Source organism: Pelodiscus sinensis, chromosome 16, assembly GCF_052426305.1.
Source record: "Pelodiscus sinensis isolate ZL-2025 chromosome 16, ASM5242630v1, whole genome shotgun sequence".
NCBI lineage: Eukaryota > Metazoa > Chordata > Testudines > Trionychidae > Pelodiscus > Pelodiscus sinensis.
In genome coordinates this window covers 11,282,153-11,308,867 of record NC_143067.1, presented here as the reverse complement: position 1 = coordinate 11,308,867, position 26,715 = coordinate 11,282,153, and the positions used below count along the sequence as shown (strand labels likewise).

The following is a 26,715-nucleotide window of genomic DNA, read 5'->3' as shown; positions in this document are numbered from 1 at the left end:
CTGTACTAGACGGAAGGTCAGCTCAAGGTACACAACTCCAGCTATGTAGATAATGCAGTTGGAGTTGACGTACCTTAAGCTGAGGTTGGTGCCATCTTCACATTGGAGGTCAATAGGAGCAAACAATCCTGTCAGCTTCCCTTGCTCCTAGTGATCGCCAGGAGTACTGGTTCTGACCAGGGGCACACTCAGGGTTCAATTTAGCAGGTCTTTACTAGACCCACTAAATCAAATGTCAGAAGCTGGATATCCAGTGCAACAAGTGGAGAAGTGGCCTAAGATAGTGAGGACGTGAATAAAATCAAGGAAAAAGTATGGCTCTTCCTGTGTATGATGTTTCTAATGCATCTGACAAAGTGGGTCTTTGCCCATGAAAGCTTATGCTCCAATAAATCAATCAGTCTATAAGATGCCATAGAACTTCTTGTTTTTGCAGATTTAGACTAACATGGCTACCCCTCTGATTCTAATGAGATTGAATGCCGCATTGTAATACTGAATTCATGTAGCATAAAATGATCCCATATATTTTGCTCTAATTTGGTGAAAATGCTTGAGGTCAAATTCTGCTGCCACCCCAATGCAGACCCAGAAAAACTTCACTGAAGTCTTTGGGCTTATTCTTCTATTGTAGGGCGGTAACTGAAATCAGAATCCATTTCCTATTATGTCTAATTGTAAAATTTCAATTTGAGCATGTTCCAGATGTGTAAGACTGGCTTATTTCTTGGGAATTATGACAGCTGTAATAGCACTAACATTCAATCTGTCAGCACACACAGCAATCGCACACGTGACTCAGCCTTCAAGGATATAAATGTTCAAAGCTCATGGCACACAGCTAACAGTATGTGGCCTTTTACCAGAAGCCAGTGCATTATTATTCCTGCTGAAGTACAGATTCACAAACCTGATAATTCAGGGTGTAATTTTTACTAAAAGAAATGTGTTAATAATGAGATTTTGCTTCTGAAACACATTTCATTTACAAATCAAAGAATAAAACATTCATGTATGTTTTCAGTGCAGATTTCAAAATATCATGATTGTGTCTCCTAAAAAGCCATATAATGTGCTTGGGGGAAAAGTTTTGTATTAAGAATAAGGAGGAAATTGTCTATCCTGAGGTATTTTGTTTCATTTTGATTTGGTTTGCAGTTACTTAGTTCATATCCTTATAATTCAATGTTGCTTTTAATCCAAGTTTCAAAAGTGTCTGGTATCTGAGAAACCAAATATCAGAATTGATTTTTGTTCCCCTTCCCCTCATAAAGATACTACTACTTTAGGTGAAGCATATTTTATAACTGCCAGTGAGTAGTTACAAAAGTGCTTGATAGTGTAACCCCTCTACCCGGAGCCGTTGGCCATGCTTTATCTACATTCATCTAAAATTGAGAAAAGGTGTCTCTTTAATTACATATGAATGGCTATGAGGAGTTACAAGCAGCCATACCTGTGGATGTGCAGATAAATAGTGTCCAGCAGCCCATTAAGGGCTAACCCTGGTGAACTGCATCTATCCCACAGGCTGCTTGTTACCCACCTCTGTGGTAAGTGGAGTCTTCATCCAAGAAGCCATGGGAAGGTATGCATTTTTTGTGTACATTAAAGGTCAAAAGTATGGAGCAGAGTTGTTAAGTCAAAGCTGGATTACAAAACATACTTTGTTCTTAAATTCTTATGATTTGTGGAAACAATGTTATGATTTTGGGGGGATTTGCCTAATGATTGTTTATTTCCTGAGGCAGATATCACTGACATATGTACTGACGTACATCTAAGGCTAATATCCTGACCCTTGGTAAGAAAATTTACCAATACTGTATGTGTTGAGAAATAAATTGTAATTTTCCCTTGTCAGAAAGCACAGCTATCTTGCAATCAAACTGCCAGTAATTCCTCTGTGACGATATAGTGGACCAAAGCTGGATATAATAATAAGTGCCTCAATAGCTTTCTGATAGTTGTAACTGCTGTATCTGTAGAATGTCATATAACTGGAAGGAACCTCTAGAAGTCATCAAGGCCCCTGCACTCACAGCAGGACCAAACAACATCTAGATTATCCCCAACATGTGTCTGTCTAATCTGCTCTTAACATTTTCCAATGATGGAGATTTCACAAACTCCCTAGGCAATTTATTCCAGTACTTAACCACTTAGACATGAAGTTTTCCCTAATGTCCAACTTAAACCTCCCTCACTGCAATTTAAGCTCATTGATTCTTTTCCTATCATCAGATGTTAAAGAGAATAATTTTTCTCCCTCCTCCCTGTAACAACCTTGTAGGTATGTGAAAGCTGTTATTTCCTCTCTGTCTCCTCTTTTCCAGAATAAACAAACCCATGTCTTTCCGTCTTCCTTTATAGTCATGTTTTCCAAATCTTTAAGAATTTGTGTTCCTCTTCTCTGAATCTTCTCCAACTTGTCCACATCTTTCCTGATATATGGTGCCCATAACTGGACCATACTCCAGTTAAGGCCTAATTAGTGCAATGGAAGATTTAATTCTTTTGTCTTCCTTACAACACTCCTTCTAATGCATCCCAGGCTGATCTTTACTTTTTTTGCAATGATGTCACACGGTGAACTCATAGTTAACTTGTGGTCTACTATGGCCCCGATCCCTTTCTGCAATACTCCTTCCTATCCAGTGAATTCCCATTTTGTATGTGTGTAATGGATTGTTTGTTCCTAAGTGGAGTACTTTGCATTTGTCCTTGTTGAATTCCATCCAGTTTCCCCCCATCATTTCTCCAGTTTGTCCATATCATTTTGAATTTTCATCCTACCCTCCAAAGCACTTGCAACCTGTCCCAGCTTAGTATCATCCATAACTTTATGTGTACTTTCTATGCCATTATTTAAATTGTGGATAATGATATTGAATGGACCAGATCTCTGCAGAACCCCCACCAGTTATGCCCTTTTTTTAGGATTGTATTTCACCCTAATTTGCCTAGGTGTCTCCCTTTCCTTTCATATGGCTTGTTTCTGGGGCATGTGTGGAACAGCCTCAAAGACCTCAGAGTGTTAAACCCCTTGCAGGACTAAGTCCATGTGTTGTTGCTAGCTGAAAGGAGGCAGGGAATAATGCTGATGGCGCATCACAGAAGGCCTTATCCTGGGAGGAGCAAGTGTTCAGATGAGTTCAGTGCTAGTTGAGAATGCTTTTCATTTCCCAGGAAATTCTCTTCACCTTGTAAATAAACTAACTACATGCCACTTTTTAAATCTACACGACAATTTATTTTGAGCGAATAAAATACACACGGGCACATTAACTACGTTAAATTCAGCAACATGCATTTAGCATAAGCAGGTTTTTCCTCTGGCATTTAGTCCTATCTTTTCTGCCCTCTCTTCACCTATTGTAACTGCACTTCATTTCTATCAGTATATCAAGAAGATTCTTATTATTCATGTTCTTTACGCAAAGCAAGCAAGCAAATCAGCACATGGTTCTTTACGGTATCTTTAGCCTGGCTATTTCTCAGCAGTGTCAAAAGGGATTGTATGTTCGCCATGGGAAATGAGTTTTGAAAGCACCCATATAAATTAAGAGATGTTTCTTTCCATGTTACTGATCTCTTTAACTGCTCACACATTATGGTTTCTCTAAAACACAACACAGTACAGCAATTCAGTAAACGCTGACAACTTGTTTTGTTGCATCGTGAAAATAATTCACATGCATGTTTGAAGCATTCGGTCCAGTGGTAATTAATTTTTAGCTGAACTGATTCTGTATGCAAATTGCTATGAGTAATTACGTGGTGAGAGAATGAGAGTTAAATGTCTGAGTATGTTAGCCGAAAGCATATTCTTCTCAAGACTTCAGGGAGGGGTAGTGGCAATTTTCTCTCTAATGAAGCAGAATGACTTGTGCCAACTTTTGCAGAAGCAGAATAAAAAAAATTAGCAATTGCTTGCCATTGATGTTTAGGGGTTGTCCTTATCTGCTCTTTCAAAGAAAATATTTTGTAAAAACAAGTTTATTAACAATATGACAGGTGTGGCCTCCATGTGTACCACCAACCATGCTAACCAAAAATATTTCTTATCAAATCAATGGCATGACTTAATGAGCCGTGAAATAACGTAGATTAAGAAGAAGGAGCTGCTCGTCTAATGGGCATCAACAGATTGCAGAGTTATGGTAGTTAGAGCACAGTAAGAGAGTTAGGACTCCTGCCTTCTTTCCCTGCCTCTGCCGTTGACTCATTCTGTGACCTTGCACACACACATGGCAGCGTAATCAGATTCCTGGATATTCCAGGACTAGAGAGTCCTGGTGGAGAGCTGGTGGCTGGGAGCCCTGCAGCGGGATTGGAGCCCAGCAAGCGGGGCTGCCCTGTGGCAGAAAACCCGGGAGCAAATCTGCTTCCTGGTGGCTATATGGCCAGGATGGGAAAGGGTTGGAGGGCTGGGAGGCAGTGGGGCTGGCGCCCAGCAGCGGGACTTCCGCCTGACGGCAAAACCGCCCAGTGGTACCAGGAGATAGAGGGGCAGCCCATCAAGCAGGGGCAAGAGCCCAGAGGGGTGGGGGCTTCCACCCAGCAGCATAGCAAAGAGCCTGGCAGCCCCACTGCTTCCCAGTGGGGCTGCCCAACAGGGGTGAGAGGCAGTGGGGCAGTCCCAGAGGTCTGTAGCCTTGCCGCAAGGCCACAAGTCCTACGTATGGAGGGGTCAGTGTCAAGGGCAGCCAAGCCATGGCAGGGCGGGGGGTGAGGCAGTGGTGGTGCAGGGACAGAAATGACTTCCCCTGGTCCGGCAAAATCCCTAATTTGGGACTGGTCAGGTCCCCAGGGTGCCAGACCAGGGAGGTCCAACCTGTATTTTACTTCATCCATACTGGGAGCCGTGCTATTCAGAGGGAGAAGATTGCAAAGTTTCAACTGAATGTGCTCAATGATACACAAGCAGCATGGCTACACTAGCAAGAAAGAGCTCTTATACAACAGGTTGGCCAACACAACTTAAAATCCTAGCACAGGTAAGTCAGTTCTTGTTTTAACACATTAGCTGGTCAAGGTGAAGCCTAAAAGGAAGCCTGGGGGTTACGCCAGCCATCTAACGTTAGCTAATAAACGTTAAAAACAACTTTTTCCTATTCAAGCGACAGCCAGTTGGGATAGATGTCTTGTTTTCTCAGTGGGTGCTGAGTCAAGGCCCATAATTCGGCATAGGATGGTGAGGAAGTGATTCTGGAAGCTGCCTAGTTCGTGTTGGCCTTCTCCGCATGGAAAAATCTAGCCCACCCATTGCCTATTTCAGTCAGGGGTGAGTTAGTGGCTTGTTTCACTCTGCTATTTGGCCAGTTGTTGGACTGCTCTAATTGAGAATGTAGGGAATGACTTGAGCCTTTTGCCTTCTCAATCCTCAGCAGAAGTATTTTTTCAGTCTTAGGCATTATAATGGCTCTGTGCCTAGCAGGGACTAATCCAGCACGGGAGAAGGGGGCAGCTGGCTCTGTGCTCCCAGAAGCGGGGAGGGTCTCAGGCAGAAGGGGTGGAGCCAGGGCCAGCCAGCTCTCAGTATCACCCAGACTACAGTGTGCCCTGCCCCTGCCTGGCCCTCATGGCTGCAAGGAACATGTCGTGGAGGGCTCCAGTGGTGATTTAAAGAGCCCTGTGCCACTATCACTGCCACAGTAGCAGCAGTGGCAGCCAGGAACTCCAAAGTGTTTTGAATCAGTGGATCCTGGGGCAGCTGCCCCTATTTCCTCCCGTCCGTGGGCCTGATCCAGTATAATGAGTGGTAATATTCTGTTCTGTCATAACTCAGGTTTTCCCAGGCTTCCAAGAGGTAGGGATTTTTTCACCCCGCCCTATCTTTCATGTACAGTCAGGGGCTGAGCCTTCCTCTGTATCGATGCAGAACCAAGATCTTTGTGAGCGCTACTGGAGACAAATAATTTGTCAAAGGCAAAACTACATTTCAGTGTCTCATTTAAAATAGATGTTTTATTGTCATGCTCTATTGTGATACAAAATGAACTAGAATTTTTGCATTATAGACTGCAGGTCCCATTTTCCAGTTCATCATAGCTTTTCTCACCAGATGGTCTTGTTTTCTCTGATGCTGAGAACAGTTCCAAGAGGATTGTGTGAGGCAACTGCTCTTGACATTTCATTTTTCAAAAATCTTTTTGTTTTGGAATGATCATAATACTTATTGTGGGGTGATTTTGAAACCAAATGTGTTTACATGTCATTTTCTTTTTGAATGCCTGGCACATATATATATATATATATATATATATAAAAATCCTTTACTAAATATGTCTGGGTTTGAAATTTGAGCTTTTCCCAAAAGAATGGTCACGAAAACAACTGTGAGTTTATAAATTGTCTTGAAAACTAGTTGTACAAGTTTTGCAGAACTAGTTATTGCTACAAGACGGTTTCTTACCACACTTCCAAAGTCACATGTGAAAATAAATTTGCTTCGTTATGATTAACATGACCTCATCTGCATATAGTCTTATATAGCAACCCACTACATGTATCGCTACTGTCTGAACCAACAGCATTTCCTATGAGTTGTATGCCTTCCTTTATAGTAGTAATATATAAAAACATGAAATCTAGTGGACAAGCATCTCAGAACCAATTGTTAGCTCTTTGTCCAACTATGATTTATATTGTTAACCTGGCGCTCTTGCTGACACGTATTGGGAGAAGGAAAGAATAATTTGTGTTATTCATAACAAAACATTCTCTGCCTAATGGGGGAGGACACTCAAAATGTAACGGCCATAATTATTTTCATATTGGTGCACTGTTAAAAAAAAAAAAAAGCTAACATACTAATGGGAGGTTGTTAATGGTTTGATGTAATCGCCACTGTTTATTTCCTAATTAGTTTGATAACTCTTAAGTGGGAACCATGGAGGATTTATAGATTTAATAAGGTGTATAAATTGCTAGGAATAAATTATAAAAGAGCCAATAGAAATGAAATGACACCTGTGTGTGCACTTTCCTTTCCAATGACTATGGCTAGTATTCAGGTTCCACACTCACAGCGAACATCAAAAAAGAGCTCTCCAATCTGGAGACTTTCATAAAAAACCAACCTTCCACACAAACGGACTTTACTAAAATTAGACAAGAGATCTACATTACACACTTCACTTCTCTACAGAGGAAAAAGGACTGTAAGCTGTCTAATATCCTACCTGCCACATGAGGCCACAACAGTGGTATCCCTAACTCACCCAGCAATATTGTCAATCTATCCAGCTACACACTCAGCCCAGCAGAAGAGTCTGTCCTGTCTCAGGGACTCTCTTTTTGCCCCACAACCCCCACTAACAAGGTACAGTTCTGCAGTGATCTGGAAGCCTACTTTTGCCATCTTCGACTCAAAGAATACTTTAAACACAATATTGAACAGCGCACTGACACAAAGATACCGTCCCACCAACAGCACAAGAAGAAGAACTCCACATGGACTCCTTCTGAGGGTCGAAATGACAGTCTGGACCTATACATAGAATGCTTCCGTCGCCGTGCACAGGCAGAAATTGTGGAAGAACAGTGTCGCTTGCCTCACAACCTCAGTCGTGCAGAACGCAATGCCGTCCACAGCCTCAGAAACAACTCTGACAATATAATCAAAGAGGTGCTGTTGTCATCATGAACAGGTCTGACTACCAAAAGGAGGCTGCCAGACAACTCTCCAATACCAAATTCTACAGGCCACTTTCCTCAGATCCCACTGAGGAATACACTAAGAAACAGCACCATCTGCTCAGGATACTCCTACACAAGCACAGGAACAAATCAACACACCCTTAGAGCCCTGACCGGGGTTATTCTATCTACTTCCCAAGATCCACACACCTGGAAATCCTGGACGCCCCATCATCTCGGGCATTGGCACTCTCACTGAAGGACTGTCTGGATTTATGGACTCTCTACTCAGACCCTATGCCACCAGCACTCCCAGCTATGTCCGTGACACCACTGATTTCCTGAGAAAACTACAATGCATTGGTGATCTGCCAGAAAACACCATCCTAGCCACCATGGATGTAGAGGCTCTCTGCACAAACATCCCACACACAGATGGAATACAAGCTATCAGGAACAGTATCCCTGATGATGCCACAGCACAACTGGTGGCTGAGCTCTGTGACTTTATCCTCACACACAATTCTTTCAAATTTGGTGAGAATATATACCTCCAGACCAGTGGCACCGCTCTGTGCACCCGCATGGCCCCACAATATGCCAACATTTTTATGGCTGACCCGGAACAACGCTTCCTCAGCTCTCATCCATTCATGCCCCTTCTCTACCTACACTACATTGATGCCATCTTCATCATCTGGACCCATGGGAAGGAAACTCTGGAAGAATTCCACCACGATTTCAACAGCTTCTACCCCACTATTAACCTCAGCCTGGACCAGTCTACACGGGATGTCCACTTCCTGGACACCACAGTACAAATAAGTGACGGTCACATAAATACCACCTTATACTGAAAACCTACCAACCACTATGCCTACCTTCATGCCTCCAGCTTCCATCCCGGGCACACCACACGATCCATTGTCTACAGCCAAGCACTGAGGTACAACCGCATATGCTCCAACCCCTCAGACGGAGACCAACACCTACAAGATCTTCAACAAGCATTCTTGAAACTACGATACCCACACGAGGAAGTAAGGAAACAGATCAACAGAGCTAGACATGTACCCAGAAGCCTCCTGCTGCGGGACAAGCCCAAAAAAGAAACCAACCGAACACTACTGGCCATCACCTACAGTGTTCAGCTAAAACCTCTCCAACGCATCATCAGTGATCTACAACCCATCCTGGACAACGATCCCTCGCTTTCACAGGCCTTGGGAGGCAGGCCAGTCCTCGCCCACAGACAGCCTACCAACCTAAAGCATACTCTCACCAGCAATTATACACCGAACCACAGTAACTCTAACTCAGGAACCAATCGCTGCAACAAACCTCGGTGCCAACTCTGCCCACATATCTACACCAGCAGCACCATCACAGGACCTAACCAGATCAGCCACACCATCACAGGCTCATTCACCCGCACATCTACCAATGTAATATACGCCATCATATGCCAGCAAAGCCCCTCTGCTATATACATCGGCCAAACTGGACAGTCCCTACATAAAAGAATAAATGGACACAAATCAGATATTAGGAATGTCAATATACAAAAACCTGTAGGAGAACACTTCGATCTCCCTGGACACACAATAGCAGATTTAAAGGTAGCCATTCTGCAGCAAAAAAACTTCAGGACCAAACTTCAGAGAGAAACTGCTGAGCTGCAGTTCATCTGCAAATTGGACACCATCAGCTCAGGACTAAACAAAGACTGTGTATGGCTAGACAAGTAGAAAAGCAGTTTCTCCTCTCTTGGTGTTCACACCTCCAGATCAGCTACTAGAAGTGGGCCCCAACCTCCCAGATTGAATTTATCTTGTTATCTCTAGCCTGATTCTGGCCTGCATGTTTATACCTGCCTCTGGAAATTTCCACTACATGCATCTGACGAAGTGGGTCTTTGCCCATGAAAGTTTATGCTCCAATATATCTGTTAGTCTATAAGGTGCTACAGGACTCCTTGTCGCTTTCACAGCGTGAATAAATTAGCATTGTGTACTGGATGGAAACACCACGTTTTGGGTGGAAGCACTGTGCATTGGCACTGTTACGCAGTTATCCTTTAGAACTTGTGAGTGGCCTATGCTGCTTGACATTCCCCAAGAAGTTTTGTGGCTGTTAAATCTATGTAGGTAGTGAACTCCACAGCCATGGCATTGGCTGGCTCTGATCTCCTTTCTTAGGGTACGTCTAGACTACCGCGTTTTGTCGACGGAAGTTTTGTCGACAGATACTGTCGACAAAACTTCCGTCGACAAAGAGCGTCCAGACACATTGAGTTCTGTCGACAAAGCAAGCTGCTTTGTCGACAGAACTCCGTAGTCTGGACACAATGTTACAGGCAATAACACCTTCTGTCGACAGAGTTCTGTCGACAGAAGGTGTTATGCCTCGTAAAATGAGGTATACCAGCGTCGACAAAACTGCTGAGTTCTGTCGACGTTATGTCAACAGAACTCAGCAGTAGTGTAGACGCTGGTATAGTTTTGTCGACAAAAGTCCACTTTTGTCGACAAAACTAGGTAGTCTAGACACACCCTTAGTCTGTCAGATAGCAAGAGACTGCAGTGTTTGGAACTGGCCAGGAAATTGAATTCCTTTCCAGCAAAAGTTTTGATTGGGGTGAGCGTGGGATGGAGAATTGGAGTGAGAAGTCAAACATTAGCAATTTTTCACAGGAAAAACATTGGTTTCAGGATATAGCAGTTTCCCTAGAATGCTTAAAGAGTTTTATTTTTGTAATAAAACTGACCTTACACTTTTACTTTTAACTTTTACTTTACACTTTTATCTTCTTTTTTCTTGCCCTTCTCCCCTTCATTTAGGTATTTATAACTTCGGTTCTTAATTTCAAAGCCTTCACATTCTTTGTTGTAGAACACAAAGCACTGTGATATATTATATGGGTTTTATATTTCATCTTATTCCTGAAGGTCTTGTCTTCTGCAGGAGATAAGCATCTGCTCCTAGTGAGGTTAAAAACCTGATTAACAAAGCATGATGTTTGATTAGTATCATTTAGAAATTATTTCTTATTTTGTGGTCTGTCTGTAAGGATTATATTACATTGCTTTAGTACAACCTTCCACCTTTCTTCCGTATTCTAACATGCTAAATTCTTTCACAATTGCATTTTTGACCTCTCACGCCTAATATGGATTGTCCCTTCTACTATTATTCCCATTTAAGAGAGAAAATATTGAATCACAAAGAAGTAGTGAATCTGTATCTGAAATAGAATTCAGGAGTGCAATTCTGGCCCCAACAATGTCTGTGGGCTTCCACCCCACATCTTCTCCCATTTCTGTGCTTTAAACACAAGACCATGTTTTCTGTACATATGAAAGTTCTGCCAAACCATTCTGAAATACTCAGTTTTTTGGTGAAAAGTATTTAAACATTGTTTCCTGTGTATTAAAATAGATTATAATGTGATACTGTCTTGGGATTCAGTCTCTTTACATCTGCACCAATTTTCACTTCTGGCTTCAGAATTCATGTGCAAAGAGATAAAATTGTACTTTGCTAATGTAACACTGACAGGTGGAACCAAACTTTGGACCTCTGGAGCTTAGTGCGTGAGCCTCTACAGCTTGAACTAAACGCCAGTTGGCTCTCAACTAAGGCTGTAGAGCACATTCATTCTTTGTCTCTGTTAAGTGGTCTAAGTGACACTATAAGGCTGCGTCTAGACTACATGGCTCTGTCGATGGAGCCATGTAAAGTAGTTTACTCAGCATAGTCAAAGAAGTGGGGATTTAAATAATCACCGCTTCATTAAAATAAAAATGGCTGCCGTGCTGTGCCGACAATCAGCTGATACGGCACAGCGCGACAGTCTAGACGTGGCGTGGTTGACAAGGGAAGCCTTTGTCAACCGCTCCAGTAAACTTCGTTCGACAAAGGCTTTCCTTGTCGACCACGCTGCATCTAGACTGCCGCGCTGTGCCGGATCAGCTGATTGTTGGCACAGCACGGCAGCCATTTTTATTTTAATGAAGCGGGGATTATTTACATACTTTACATGTCTCCGTCGATGGAGCCATGTAGTCTAGACACACCCTAAGAGACAATACCCCACACCCAGAAGGTGTGTGGGTTATGCTAAGATGCGTATTACTGGTAGAATGCTTCCATGCCTTTTTGTTTTTAATTTGTTGAGCATTCACCATGTGTTTGGTGCCATAAACTTCATAAGAGCCCAAATCCTGTTCCTCTTACTCGTGCCAAACTACTATTGATTCCATGACTAAATTCAGCAGGATTTTATCCATAAAGCCAGGTTTATCGCTGCTGTCATTTGGGTTCAATTTAGTTCATGATTTTTGCTTGCAGAAACTTACAAGGTAGAAATATATCAGGGGTCAGCAACCTTTTAAGAAGAAAAGACATATTTTTGTCTTTGAGCAAAATATTTCAAGAGCTGCATCACATGCAAAGCTACTTGTACTGTAGCCTGATTTAAGGATAGTAAATATTATTAATCTGGATAGTTTGGGTTATCCTGTAATTGAACTAATCAGGAGATAATAAGGTTCTTGTCCCAGCATCAGGCTGTACAGAATATGCCAGCGACCTTCGGGGGTATGACAGGATGTTCACACTGAGACAAAATAATTTTAAACTCTATTAAACTATATGGAATTGAAGTCAAATAGCAATTTGAATAGTAAAATAAATCAGGGTTACAAATGCAGTAATATTAGTCTAAGATACATATGGTATCATTTCTGTAAACCAGGGGTGGGCAATTATTTTTGGTGGGGGGCCACTCCAAGATTTTGGTAAGTGGTCAAGGGCTGCACTTTTCTGTCGAGGGGGTGTGAGGTCTAGGTTGGAGGTTGGGTGCACAAGGGCGTATGGGATAAGGGACTGGGGTTCAGGAGATAGTGTGGGGTCTGGAAGGGTGTTTGGGTGGAGGAGGAGGTTGTGATCTGAGTCAGGGAATTAGGGTGTAGGGTCAGGGAGGGAGTGTGGGTGCAGGAGAGGATTCTGGCCTGGGTGTAGGAGGGGGTACAGGATCTGGGAGGGAGTTGTCACCTGGGGCAGGGGTTGCAGACGGTTTGGATGGTGACCTGGAGGAGGGAGTTGGGGTGCAGGAGGGGTTGGGGTGCCAGAGGCAGGTGCTGGCTGGGAGGAGTTTACCTTAGTGTCTCCTGGCCAGCAGACGGCAACACCCCTGAGGCAGGCTGGAATCCCTGCCTGTTTCAGCCCCAGCCCCCTTAAAAACACAGGCTACTCCCTCCATGTGGCTCTCAATTCTGCATCGGGGAAGAGGCTTGCACTGCCCCAAACAGTTAGGCCAATTTCTCAGCTCTGATTGGCTGTCTTTTTACAGACAATAGGAGCTGAGAGATTGGCTGAGGTCAGTTCTTATTGGCCAGTTGGTTTTGGCCAATAGGAGCTGAAGATTGGGCTGGGGGCAGGGAGATCGTACGAAGCCTCCCCCTCCCTACAGAGCAGAGAGCCACAGGGACTGTGTTTTAAACCGCGGCAGCTGCATGTGCCTGAGGTTCCCAGCAGGATGGTCCATGGACCAGATCTGGTGGCTTTATTAATATACTTACACCTGATCTTGATAACCTGATGATAAGAGATGAAGGATGAGACTTGCCGCCAGTACAGCAGTTCAGGTACAGGTTTCTCAGTTCTCGGCTGAGAGGTGCAAAGGTTAAAAGCTGACTGATGGCAACTTAAAAAAAACTTCAAATGGTCCTGCAGCACCTTAGAGACTAACAACAAAAAATGAAGATAGTATCATGAGCTTTCATGGGTACAACCCACTTCTTCAGATGAGTGGAGCAAGGGGGTCCAGAGGTACAAATAAATAGCAGAAAAAGAAGATATGGGGAGTGAAAGAGAAGGGGAAAAAAGGGGAAAAAATCTTGTCAACTAGAGTGTATATGCTAAATGAAGCTAACAGAGGGGGCTGTACGTGCCTGAGACTTACCTTTTGATGTCATTAGAGTGTTGAATGTAGCAGCCCATCCGGATAATGTCTTTGTTCAGACCTCGATTACAGGTGTCAAATTTGCAAATGAAAGCAAGTTTCACATCTTCTCTCTCCATCTGACTTTTTAAATTGCTTTGTAAGAGAATATTCACTTTTAGATTCGTTAATGAGTACCTGGGCAAGTTAAAATATTTCCCTACAAGTTTCTGTGTGTGAACATTTCAAATCTCTGATTTGTGTCCATTAATCCTTTGTCGTAGAGACTGTCTAGTTAGGCCAATAAAAATGGCAGACGGGTTTTTACCTGACTATTAGAAAAATAAAGTTCTCTCTCTATCTCTCTCTCTCTCGCTCTCCCCCTTCCCACACCCCCCACCCCAGCAAAAGCTCCAGGCACCCTGTTGTATAAGCATAAGAGCTTGGGACCTCCTTCTATGCCCAAATTTTACTTCCTCACCCACAAACTGGTGGTGTACACTTATTCCATAGGCTGGACACATGTAACATGCTTGTATGTATTGATGATATGTACATACATATTCATGATTCTAGATCATTCTCACCTATGTTATTTTTGTTCTTCTAGTGGTGTACTTGTTAAATTTGAGAGTATTCTTAGAAGCCCCTGTACCATGAAAAGTCACTATCTAATCACCATCTGTCCAGGTGAAATAGTGATAGAAATGTAGCCCTGGTAGTCTGGTCTAGCTGAAACAAAAAACAGAACTATGTAGCACTTTAAAGACTAACAAGGATACAATCAAAGGATACAATCAAAAAAATGAACACATGTCCTTTTCGTATGTGTTCATTTTTTTTATTGTATCCTTTGGTATATATGGTCGTGCCAATTTTCTTCCACTATTTGATCTGAGGAAGTGGGTCTGGCCCACGAAAGCTCATCACCTATTAAACCATCTTGTTAGTCTTTAAAGTGTTACACGGTCCTGGTTTTTTTATCCAGGTGAAAGGTCCTGAACATATGCAAGTCATCTGCTGTCTGGGTGAAAGGTCCCAGACAAAAATATTAACGTGCTTTAGCTTAACATACAGGATATGGCCTGTAGGTCATTTGTGTTACAGTCAAATTACTTTGCTATAAACCTATAAACTAAAATAAATCAAATGATTAAACCATTAGAAAGTATATAAGAGATTAAAAAGATATCTATAGGCAAGCAAGCAGGTTAGCCTTACAGGCTACAGTACAGATCACAAAGATAGCAGGTAGACAGTTATTATTTTGAAATAAGTTATTTTGAAATAATTTCCTAGTGTAAGTATGTCCTATCAATGCAGTTTGACTGTGCATTTTGTTCTCACCTAGACATTACTTAGTGAATCAGTCCCTGTTATATTGAATGAATTGCTTATTATCATTACACTAAATTATGTTTACAATTTATTTGAATAGAGTTAGAATTTATCAATTAATAATAATTGAACATAGTATAGTTATTGCTACTCACCAATAGTTTTAATGTGACTTCTGCTGTTGGACATCTTTGGAGAGCTGCTTGGGGAAGGGGCTCAGGGCAGGGGGTTAGGATGCAGGAGGAGGTATGGGGTGCAAGCTCTGGGAAGGAGTTTGGGTGCAGCAGGGTGCTCCAACCTGGGGCAGAATGTTGGGGTTCAGAAGAGGAGTGTGGGATTCTGGAGGTCGGGGTGCAGCCTCCTGCCAGGAGGCACTTATAACGCATGTGGTTCCTGGTTGGTGGTGCAGAAAGTCTAAAGCAGGCTTTCCGACTGCCCTGTCCCCACACTACTCCCAAAAGGGGCCAACACTCTCCTGTGCCCCTGGGGGTGGGAGGTCAAGGGCATGTGGCTCAATATCTCTCTCTCTCGAAACTACCTCCTTAGCTCCATTGGCCACAATTCTCCATTTCTGGCCAATGGGAGCTGCAGGGGTGGAGCTTGCAGGCAAGACCAGTGCTCTGAGACCCCTGTGGCCTCCTTCTCCTGCATGGGGCCATGCTGGCTGCTTCTGGCAGCAGTGTGGGACCAAGGCAAGCAGGGAGATTGTGATTGACTGAGAGCCCCCCCAAAAAGCCGCAAGGGGAAAGCCAAAGATCTGCATGCCGCTTCAGAGCCTCAGGTTGCAGAGTCCTGACATAGACCACACAATAGACCCTTGGTTATATGTATATAAATTCAATTTTCCATATGGATACTCGTTAGATGCTAAGTGTGCTTTTGCTCCTAAATCCATTAAACTGATAAAAAAGGTGAAATGGGGGGAAATGTAGGACCTTTCCCACCATTTCACCTTTTTTATCAGTTTAATGGATTTAGGAGCAAAAGCTGTTAACATTGATGTTTTGTTTTTAAGTCTTCCAACGCCTTGTATTGCTCTAACTACATATGCACGGATTGTGCTCAATTGCCCATCACAAATCTGTAATGGGTGTTAATGTGGCGAGCGCTTGCTGCTGTGACTGCTTAAACCAAGGCAGAACAGCTGCAGTATTTCAGCACCGCAGGAGAGCAAAAGAACCCTCTAGTTGTTCGAAATGCATTTGCTGACATGCGGAGAACGTCAGTGGTAATTGAATTGAACTTAAAAATTACTCTGTTTTTTTTGTAAAAAGTCATGTCTTACTTAAAAAAAAAAAAAAACTTCCCTGGGCATCAGCCAATGATGATATAAACAGCCGGGATAATTTGACATAAATACCTTCTGTGGAGCTCCAAAATGAAAACAAAAATGTCTCAAATAAGCAATCGAAGCTGGAAGGAAGGAGATGCTGAGCGGGAATGAGGGGGGAATCTTTGGGAAGAAGAAATAATGAAAGTCCAAATAAAAACAGATATAAAAATAATTTAAATTAGTTAGAGAGGCAACATAGCCACTGTTCAGGAGACCTCAAATCAACATCCTGACCTGTTTTGTGGTGTGCTGGTGGGAAAGCCTGAGGGCCTTACAAAGCCCACTCATTTTAACAATCTACCACACAATGACAGGGAAGATGGAGGTGACTCCCTGCTTCTGATGGATTCTCATATCCCCAATGGACAATGCTAATCCATCCCTGTCAGCCATAATTTGTCCCTGAGCCCGTAAGTGTGCTTTTATATTATCAAAACTAGGACTTGACTGCAACAAGGTACATTAAAAAGATTTTCCTTCATAAGATGCCTCCAATTATACAATGTCTTAAATTCTCCCCCACCCCTCCACCATGTATACTACACATTTTATCAGTTGAATGCAGTGGTGCATGGTAATATAGCTAATATACAGGCTCACCAATGGGAGGCAAAGCAGGCAACTGCCCAAAGGCCTGACGATTCAAAAGGGCTGGAGGCTCCCTGCCATTCTTCTGAGGGAGTGGCAGCAGCCAGAATTGTGGGCCCTTTAAATCTGTGCCAGAGCTGCAGGCAGTGTGGAAGGGCCACAGGGAGAGGCTACCCCCCAGCCCTGCCCCTTCCATCTGAAGCCCCACCCCTTCTGAGAGCATGGAGTTTATCTCGCTCTCTCTCTCTCTCTGAATCCCAAAGACCCCAGAAGTCGGTAAGTCCCCCTGTTGATATATTTGTCAAGAAAAAGTATAAACATTTCCAGCAAAGTTCACTTTATTTCTTGTCAAGTATCAGAGGGGTAGCCACGTTAGTCTGGATCTGCAAAAGCGACAAGGAGTCCTGTGGCACCTTATAGATTAAGGCTACGTCTAGACTGCAAGCCTCTTTCGAAAGAGGCTTTTTCGAAAGATACTTGCAAGCAGACTGCAAGCAGTACTTTCGAAAAAGCAAGCCGCTTTTTCGAAGGAGAGCACCCAGGCAGTCTGGATGCTCTCTTTCAAAAAAGCCCTGTTTGCATTCAAGAACGCCTTTTTTCGAAAGAGCACTTTCGAAAAAAGGCGTTCTTCCTCGTGAAATGAGGTTTTCCACCGTCGAAAGAAAAGCCACATTCTTTTGATTTAATTTCGAAAGAACTGTAGTCTATACACAGGGGAAATTTTTTCAAAAAAAGGCTACTTTTTTCGAAAAAACCCTTGAGTCTGGACACAGCCTAACAGATGTATTGGAGCATAAGTTTTCGTGGGCAAAGACCCACTTCGTCAGATGCATGTGACCGTAAAAACAGATGTCATGCATCTGACGAAGTGGATCTTTGCCCACGAAAGCTTATGCGCCAATACATCTGTTAGTCTACAAGGTGCCACAGGACTCCTTGTCTATATTTCTTGTGTGTTTCCTTGCTTAGCATTATGAGAGAGCATTTTGCAGTTAAAAAGAAGAATAAATTTCTTGCCCCTCCTTTCTATATTATATTTAACACAGGCTAAATAAGGAATTTTTGTGGGAGCCCCTTTTTAAAATACTGGCAGCATCTTACTGGGTCATTTGTGATCTTTCCAGATGGGAAGGGGGTCTAATTCCAGGATCCTGGCCAAACATCATTTTTGGTAATTACTTTGTCATCAGTCCCACTGCAGTTTCATTAAGGTCTTGTACAGTTCATTCTTGCAGAACATGCACTGTTGTGGTGCTGTTAAATAGTGGCCACCTTTCATCCGAGAGGCAACTTCACTTAAGTAGTAGAACAATTCCTTGGGATACTTTGTGATGACAGGTGCTGTATAAATGTGCAATGAGTTTATTATTATTATTGTCCTTCCTTACAGGTTTAACATTGTTACAAGCTATCTTTTTTTTTTTTTAGCACCTAGATTTTGTTGCCTTTAGAATTGGGGTAGGAGGAGATGCAAAAATTCTTAGTGCACAATGCTATTATTATGGACTACATATCAACATGAGCTTAGTAATTACTACATAGCTTCCAGTAGTCACAAAATAGCTTTTAGAATATCATTTATTATGTTAGTGATGGCTCTGTTTTATTTTATAGGTCTATTTATTTTCTAACTTCTACATTAGATAAATAATGTATGATGGGTTTTTGCCATATGAGCTATTTTTCCTTAATGAGCACTTCTTATATTTATTTGAATGACAAGATGGACTCAACTTACTATTACGCAATCAAAAGATTTAACCACTCAGACTGAGCTTCCATTAAACTCTCCCATCCAAAACACATTAATTAAAAACAACTGTAAAGTGGAAAAGCATGTGCTCAATCATTTGTGGATGTGTTTATACGATATTGATTTATCCGCATGTCCTTTATTTGAATTAGGAATGGCGAGATAATTTCACTTAAACTCCTAACTTTGTTATTTTTACATTTGTTTTTGATAGCCCTTGATCCATCCAAAGATCCATGTTTGAAGGTAAAGTGCAGCCCACATAAAGTGTGCGTCACTCATGATTATGAGACAGCGATTTGTGTAAGCCGTAAGCAGCTGGTACACAGGTAAGGATGCACTTGTAATGTGTCATGAACCACCAAAATTAAAAAAGTCTAAAGTGAACATTAAAAGAGATGCTTGAGATATTCTTTGAAGATTTAATTTATATTTGCTTTTGTTACTGAGTGTAACTTTTATATTTATTGCAAGAAAGGCTAGAGCAGGGTTGGAACTGTTCCAGAAAGATCAGATGTTTTGGAACACAACATAGGGTGAATTGTATGTTGCAGTATATCTACTACCTAGCCCTGGAAGCATTTTTTTCAGATAAGAAACGTGGCGCATAAAAGCCTGAATTCGTGAAATATGAAAATATTCCAGATGCTGTATACTTCTACGGTACAAATTAATTAAGTGCAAACAATTAAAAGCAGTAGCAAACAAAGGGAACTTCTACTTTTTGTTTAATAAGCAAAATCTATGCCTATTAGTAAGGTACACTTCAAAGTTTTGATAGTTCTAGGAAAAATATTCCACAGATAAGTCACAAAATCACAGAAAGCAATAGATCCCTTTTCTGAATGATTAAACCAAGGGCAAATTAAATGGTAAGTACTTCAAGAACTTTGGGGTTTTCTGATGGAACTAATGGTTTCTTCACTGCAGTGTCAACTGGAGTTGTGTTCACTCGTGGTGACTTCTCCTGAGTTAGCCTAACTTGTGTGGGAGTTCAAAACTGAGTTCTGGCTGAATAGTGTTTGGATTTGCAGCACAAAGTGGCAGAGTCCCTCCTGCATGACAGACTTCAGCTTTTAACCTGGACCTGCTGATGGCTAGTGAACTTCAGTTTAAAGCACCAGTTAACTTGAGCTACAGACATCTGCATGTGGACTAGAGTCAGGGTAAGGGCTACAGACATATCTTGAGCTAACACTGCAGTGGAGACAAGTCCTAAGAGACTTAGGCCTCTATATCCTGTTGAAATTCGTTAGGTTATAGACTCCCTGAAAAGTGTCCTCTCCCCACAACAAAGGAGAAGTTATAATATACATTGCAAGATAATCAGAAAAACTGAGTAAAGAAAATTGTGAACATCAGTAAAAGGACTTTAACAATAACTGTGACTTTACTAGGTGCAGAAACTTTTTAAAGTCGGATGAATATGCTGTGAACTTGGAATACTTATGAAATTGTTGCATGTCCCATTTGCCATGATATATATTTTCTCTCTCGGTAAAACATACTTGTCATAATCAAACCTCATTCACAAGTATTGCATGATCTGTCCTACGAAGGACTGGCATCAAGCTGGCATAATAAAGAGGTTTCGAGATGATGATAGCTGTCCTGGAGCAATAGGCTAGGCTGTTAATATTGATGGAAGGTGTCAATTCTGTATTGCCACATAGAGTTTCCAGGGAAATACACTTTTCAGGGGCTGGCTCTGTGCCACAGTGAAAATCACATTAGAGGAATTCAGTTTCATACTGTTATGTCACATCCAATCTACTATATATTTGTCCATCTGTCTGTCTTGTTTGTCCTCCTAAATGGTAGGAGCTAGGACCACCAAATTCGGTACACAGCTTCCTCTTATAACTTAAAGCAAGGTCAGGGTTTGGTTGTGACAGGACAAAGGGATGTGCCTGGAATGGGATTGCTTCTCAAAAAACCGCACAGAAAAGAGACAGAATCAACAGGCAGGTAAAAAGGGCTGGCAAAGGGCATCTCCTCCCCTCTTTCCCCATCTGGGACTGCCCCATCCTGGAGCCTCCCATTCCAGGAGTTGCTTTTTAGGAAGGTCAGAGGAAGCTGAAGCTCACATATAGGAACATTGCTGGCTGTTACTCTTCGTTAGATAGTGAGGGTAAAGTGCACCGTTTGCTGCATTCCACACTCTGGCTGGGGAACCAAGAGGGCAAACAAACCTGGACCTGCCCTGGTCAGTGGACATGCATCCCTCCCCTGGCTGTGCCCACTGGAGCTGCAGCAGCCATGAGAAGTGCTTCTCATCTGGCCTGAACCTGCTGCGGTGAGAGAGGGTTGGGGTAGCCCTCTCTCCCAGGGTAGCCGGCCTATGGAATCCCTCATCATCCCCAGTCCATGTCAGAGCAATAATTTAAATGAAGCATGTACATTTTCATTTTATTTAAAAAAAAATTAATTGTGTTCTGGACCCAAGCAACACCAGGTAAATTTTCTAGAATTTAATACATTCCAAATAATTATCAAGAATGGAAACGGTTAAGGTCCTGACCTTTCAGGGAAAAATACCTGTTCAACTTGACTCATATTAGTAATCCTACTGAAGTTACTGACTACTCACAGGAGCAACATTACTCATAATAGGTGCTGGCCGGATGAAGACTTGATTTTTGCAATAAGTTCTTTCATTAATTTCTTTAATATGTTTGAGGGAAAAAATCTGTCTTTGCAGAGTGTTTTGTCCAATAAGAGAATTTTGGTGGCAATACATGGTTCAGACAAGGAAAATGGTTTTCTTGAAATCTGTTTTGCCTTATCATGCAAAGCTCAGATGGACAAAATAGTCTTTATAATCCTCAGTTTGGAACATAAAGTGAAGCTGGTAAGAAGCTTATGCTACCATGAAGTTTTGCATGTTATGCAATTGCACAACAGCCCTCAGAAGAAAATGAAGCACCTGTATGTCATGAGTATAAATAAAGTACATAAAAATGTAAGATTTAAATATTTTGCTATAGTAGGTCACACCAAAAGCCCATCTAGCCAGTATTCTGCCTTGTAACAGTGGTCAATGCCAGATGCCCCAGAGGGAATGAATAGAACAGGGAGTCAGCAAGTGATCCCTCTTCTGTCCCTCATTCGCAGTTTCTGACAAACAGGCTAGGAACACCAACCCTGCACAAACCATCTAATAGCCATTGATGCGCCTGTGCTCCATCAACTCACCCAGGTTTTTTTGTGTACATGTTGAGCCAAATAGTTTTCCTGGGCTACTTCCAATATTTGTTCTCTCAGAAGCAATCAGGCGACTTGTCATTGGCACCTACTTCCCCTCTGCCTTAGGCCCCGACCTCATCCCGTCTCTTTCTGCCCTGCCCAACTCCCATTCTACTCCTTCCCCTAAGCTCTCACCTTGTCTCTTCCCCACTTCCTCCCTCGAGTGCACTCCATCCCCGTTTCTCCCCCCTCCCTCCTGGAGTATCCTGAACATGGCAGAACAGCAGTTTATGGCTGGTGAGAGGTGCTGGGAGGGGGAAGAGGAGTTGGTCAGCTGGGCTGCTGGTAGGAGGGAGGAGCTGGCTACTAGTTGGTGCTCAGCACCCATTAATTTTTCCCTGTGGGTTCCCCCTGCCTTGGAAGATCCACAGAGTCAGTCCCTATGCGACTTGGTCATAGTGGCCCAGACGGAACGGTACAAAGTGGAAGCTGCAGATCCACTTTTTTCCCCAAACCAGATCAAGCTGGTGTGATCTCTCTAGGTTTCCTGCACTGCCTGCAGCCGTTTCAGATAGACTTTGAGTAGCATTGTGGTTCTGGTGACAGTTTAAATGCTCTTTCTACTTTACTTTGAGAAAGCCTTCAAATGTTTTCCAGCTCGTTTTGTAGTACTGTGAACATCCCTATTGATGCACAGTAGGGGCATGTGTGTCACAGAAGCGCTCTTGCTCTCAAAATATCCGATGAGCCAATTTCCTCAGAGGGCAGAAGTATCACTGAGGAAAGTAGCCAGCCAAATTCTTTGAGGACTTAAATCTTTTGACCCAGACAATAATGGAGAATTTGGCCCTTTGTCTCTGTATTTTGTGACTTTGTGTTCTTTTGGCTGTGCCTGACCAGAATACTATATAAGAGAGACAAGGTGGGTGAGGTAATTCTTTTATTGGACCAACTTCTGTTAGGGAGAGAGACAAGTTTTTGAGCTCTGTTTAAGCCCGAAAGCTTGTCTCTTTCACCCACAGAAGTTGGTCCAATAAAAGATATTACCTCACGCACCTTCTAAAATCCTGGGGCCAGCACAGACTCCATGTAGATTATGGTATGCCTGATCACAATCTCATTTATCCTCATATAAATGACCAAATCCATTAGAGTCAATGGAGTTAAACCAATATAAAAGACTGATAATTGGGACCTACCTGTCTGTACATATTGTGGCTAAGCTCTGGCCTTTCTCTAGGGGTACGTCTAGACTACAGGCTTCTGTCAACAGAAGTTTTGTCGACAGATACTGTCGACAAAACTTCTGTCGACAAAGCGCGTCCAGACTACATTGAGTTCTGTCGACAAAGCAAGCTGCTTTTGTCGACATGGTAGTCTGGACGCAAAGGACAGTTTCCATTCAATAACTCCTTCTGTCGACAGAAACTCTGTCGACAGAAGGTGTTATGCCTCGTAAAATGAGGTTTACCAGCGTCGACAAAACTGCTGAGTTCTGTCGACATTATGTCGACAGAACTCAGCGGTAGTGTGGACGCAGGTATAGTTTTGTCAACAAAAGTCCACTTTTGTTGACAAAACTCTGTAGTCTAGACACACCCTAGGGGTCCTGTGCTCCTGGGTAAATAGTGTTTGCCTCAGAGGCTTGCCATGACCTCCATGTAGCCTCTTGCTCTTTACTAGAGGCAAGGGTCACCGCCTACTGAGCCATCCTCACCATAGGCCATTCAAACAGGTCATCATAGGCCTCCCAAACTCTCCCTTTAGGGGTGACCTCCATGGAGGTGCAGGGAAAGTTGGGGGGGGACCACAGGCCCATCCTGTGCTCTGGGTTCCAGTCCAAGGACCTTAATGGCAGCAGCAGATAGTAAATCTTCTACTGCCAGAGCTGCAGCTTTTCCCTGACCACTTCCCCAATCAGCTCCTCCCAGTATCTTTCTCATGGTACTTGAGTAAGTACTTCCTGCTCCTTCACAGCACGATTTGTCACTCCCAGTCCTTAGGTCTCCCAGCTCTTTCCAAAGGGAAGCCTTTTAAACCAGTCTCAACTAAGGATGTTAAGGACTAGTCAAAAGCTTAAAAGCTTATTGGATAGTTAGTTAACTAGTCGATTCCCCCCCCCCCTTGCTGCCCCTATCAGATAGAGGCAGCAGAGGGGGAGAAAGGGGTACTTCAGAGGGGCTTAGTTGTGTGGCGCTGCCCCTTTGAACCATTGAGGCAGTGTTTCAAAGTGGCACTTCGGAGCCCAGGGTCAGCTGGGGACTCCTCAGATGACCCCGGGCTCCATGCTGCGCTGCCAGTTTGAAATGCCATGTTGAACCAGGGTCAGCTAGGGACTCCCCAGCTGATCCCAGGCTCCCTGTGGCATTTCAGCGGAACTTCCAACTGACCCTGGGCTGCATGCAAAGTTCTGCATTCCTCCTTGGAAATGGACAAGTGCCTATCAATTAGTCGATGGAAATTCCCTTGACTACTTGACTAGTCAATTAATTGCCATTTAATATCCTTACATTGTAGGTAACATCTAATATTGCATTTTCATTCTCTTTGTACTGAGGGACACGCTTTACAAGCCACTGCAGTAATTTGGTAATAATTGTATAAAATTGACTTTGATGGAAGAATATTTATTTACACAGGCTAAGGCTTTGGTCCTAAGACATTTTTAATGCATTCTGTGGCATCATAGGCATGCATAGTGTTTATGAAGCACATAGATTAGATAAGTCTCTGCCCCAAAGAGTTTTCCAACTCAATTGGGCAGATACAATACAAATAAAGGCAGGGACTGAACTGACAATCAGAGCTGATGAGTGAACAATCATCAATTGAAAAATGCCTAAAAGAGATGGGTTTGAATAGGCACACTATTCATAATAATGCCTCGTAAAATACTGTAGCTGGAGCAAAATCTCCTTTAAATTGAACATACTGTAATAGCAAAATTTTCTGTTGGTTTGAATGTACACAAAGAACAGCAAGTAGCTCTTTAAGAGATATATAATAGAGCCCTTGGTTAATCATAGTTAACTCAAAACTATTAGTTGTGATTAATCACACTGTTAAAGAATAGAATAAATTGAAATGTATTAAATATTTTGTCTGCTTTCTACATTTTCAAATATATTGATTTCAGTTACAACTCAGAATACAAAGTGTGCACAGTGCTCAATTGATGTTTTTATTACAGATATTTGTACTGAAAAAAGGAGAAGAAATAGCATTTTTCAGCTCACCTCATGCAAATCGTAACTTACAAATGTAGATTGTTTGTTACATAAATGCATTCATAAACAAAATAATGTAAAACTTTAGAGCCTATAGGTCCACTCAGTCCTTTTCCTTGTTTAGCCAATTGTTAACATAATCAAGTTTATTTGTATTTATGGGAGATAATGCTGCCTGACTCTTCTTATGATGTCACCTGAAAGTGAGAACAGATGTTTGTATGGCACTTTTGTAGCCAGCATTGCAAGGTATTTAAATGCCAAATATGCTTAACATTCATATGCCCCTTCATGCTTTGGCCACCATTCCATAGGACATGCTTCCATAACGATGATCCTTGTTTTAAAAAATTGTGTTAAATTTGTGACCGCTCCTGTGGGTAAAATTGTATGTTTTCTGTTCTGTTTTGCCCTCATTCTGCCATATATTTCATGTTATAGCAGTCTCAGATGATGACCCAGCTCATGTTCATTTTGAGAACACTTTCACAGCAGATTTAACAGAACACAAGGAAGGTACCAATATGAAAAATAACTACAGCACTCAACCCACGGTTTAAGAATCTGAAGTGCCGTACAAAATCTGAGAAGTGCAATGTGTGGGGCATGCTTTCAGAAGTTTTAAATGAGCAACACTCCCATGCAGCAACTACAGAAACCAAACCACCAAAAAATAAAATCAACTTTCTGCTGGTGGCGCCCAACTTAGATGGTGGAAAAGAACATGCATCAGTCTGCTCTGCTTTAGTTCATTATCGAGCAGAACCCTTTTAGCATTGATGCATGTCCTCTGGAATTGTGGTTGAAGTCTGAAGGAACACATGAATCTTTAGCATATCTGGTACATAAATATCTTGTGATGCTAGCTACACCAACACCATGCAAATGCCTGTTGTCATGTTCTGGTGACATTGTAAACAAGAAGCAGGTGGCATTATCTCGCCTGCAAATTGTAACCAAGTTTGTTCGTCTGAGTGATTGGCTGAACAAGAAATAGGACTGAGTAGACTTATATGCTTTAAAGTTTTACATTGTTTTATTTTTTTAATTAAGTTATTTTGTACATAATTCTACATTTAAGTTCAACTTTCATGATAAAGAGATTGCACTATTGTACTTGTATGAGATAAATGGAAAAAGACTATTTCTTTTGTTTTTTACATTGCAAATATTTGTAATCAAATATAAAGCGAGCACTTATACGCTTTGTATTCTGTGTTGTAATTGAAATCAATACATTTGAAAATATAGAAAACATCCAAAGTATGTACATTGATGGTTATCTATTACTGTATAATTGTGCAATTAATTGTGATTAATCATGATTAATTTTAATGGCTTGGCAGCCCTAATATTTACATATCTACATATTACATTTTTGACATGACACTTTACAGGATTTCAGCCTACTCCTCTGCTTCTCCTTTGAATGCCTTTCATAAGGAGGAGTCCTGTGGCACCTTAGGGTGCATCTACACAACACCCTTACCTTAAAATAAGCTACACAATTTGCACTGTGCAAATTGCGTAGCTTATTTAGATGTTATTTCTAAATAAGGCGCCATTCCGAAGCATCCCTTATCCTTTGTGCAATGAGGTTTACAGGGACATTGGAATAGCAAGCCCATTATATTTTGATATAATGGGCTTACTCTTATGATGTGGAATAGCTATTTTGAGATACCAAAGGTATCCAAAATAA

General features: G+C 42.1%; 1 protein-coding gene and 1 pseudogene across 1 annotated transcript in view; both read left to right on the top strand.

The window, feature by feature from the left end:
- Window positions 1–26,715, top strand: part of SPOCK1 (SPARC (osteonectin), cwcv and kazal like domains proteoglycan 1) — a 635,081-nt gene that overhangs the window by 334,990 nt on the left and 273,376 nt on the right. Inside the window, exon 4 of the mRNA XM_075900445.2 lies at window positions 18,815–18,929. Coding sequence (XP_075756560.1) covers window positions 18,815–18,929 — 115 coding nt within the window. The remainder of the gene's footprint in view (window positions 1–18,814; window positions 18,930–26,715) is intronic.
- Window positions 7,666–9,448, top strand: LOC149523502 (uncharacterized; annotated as a pseudogene).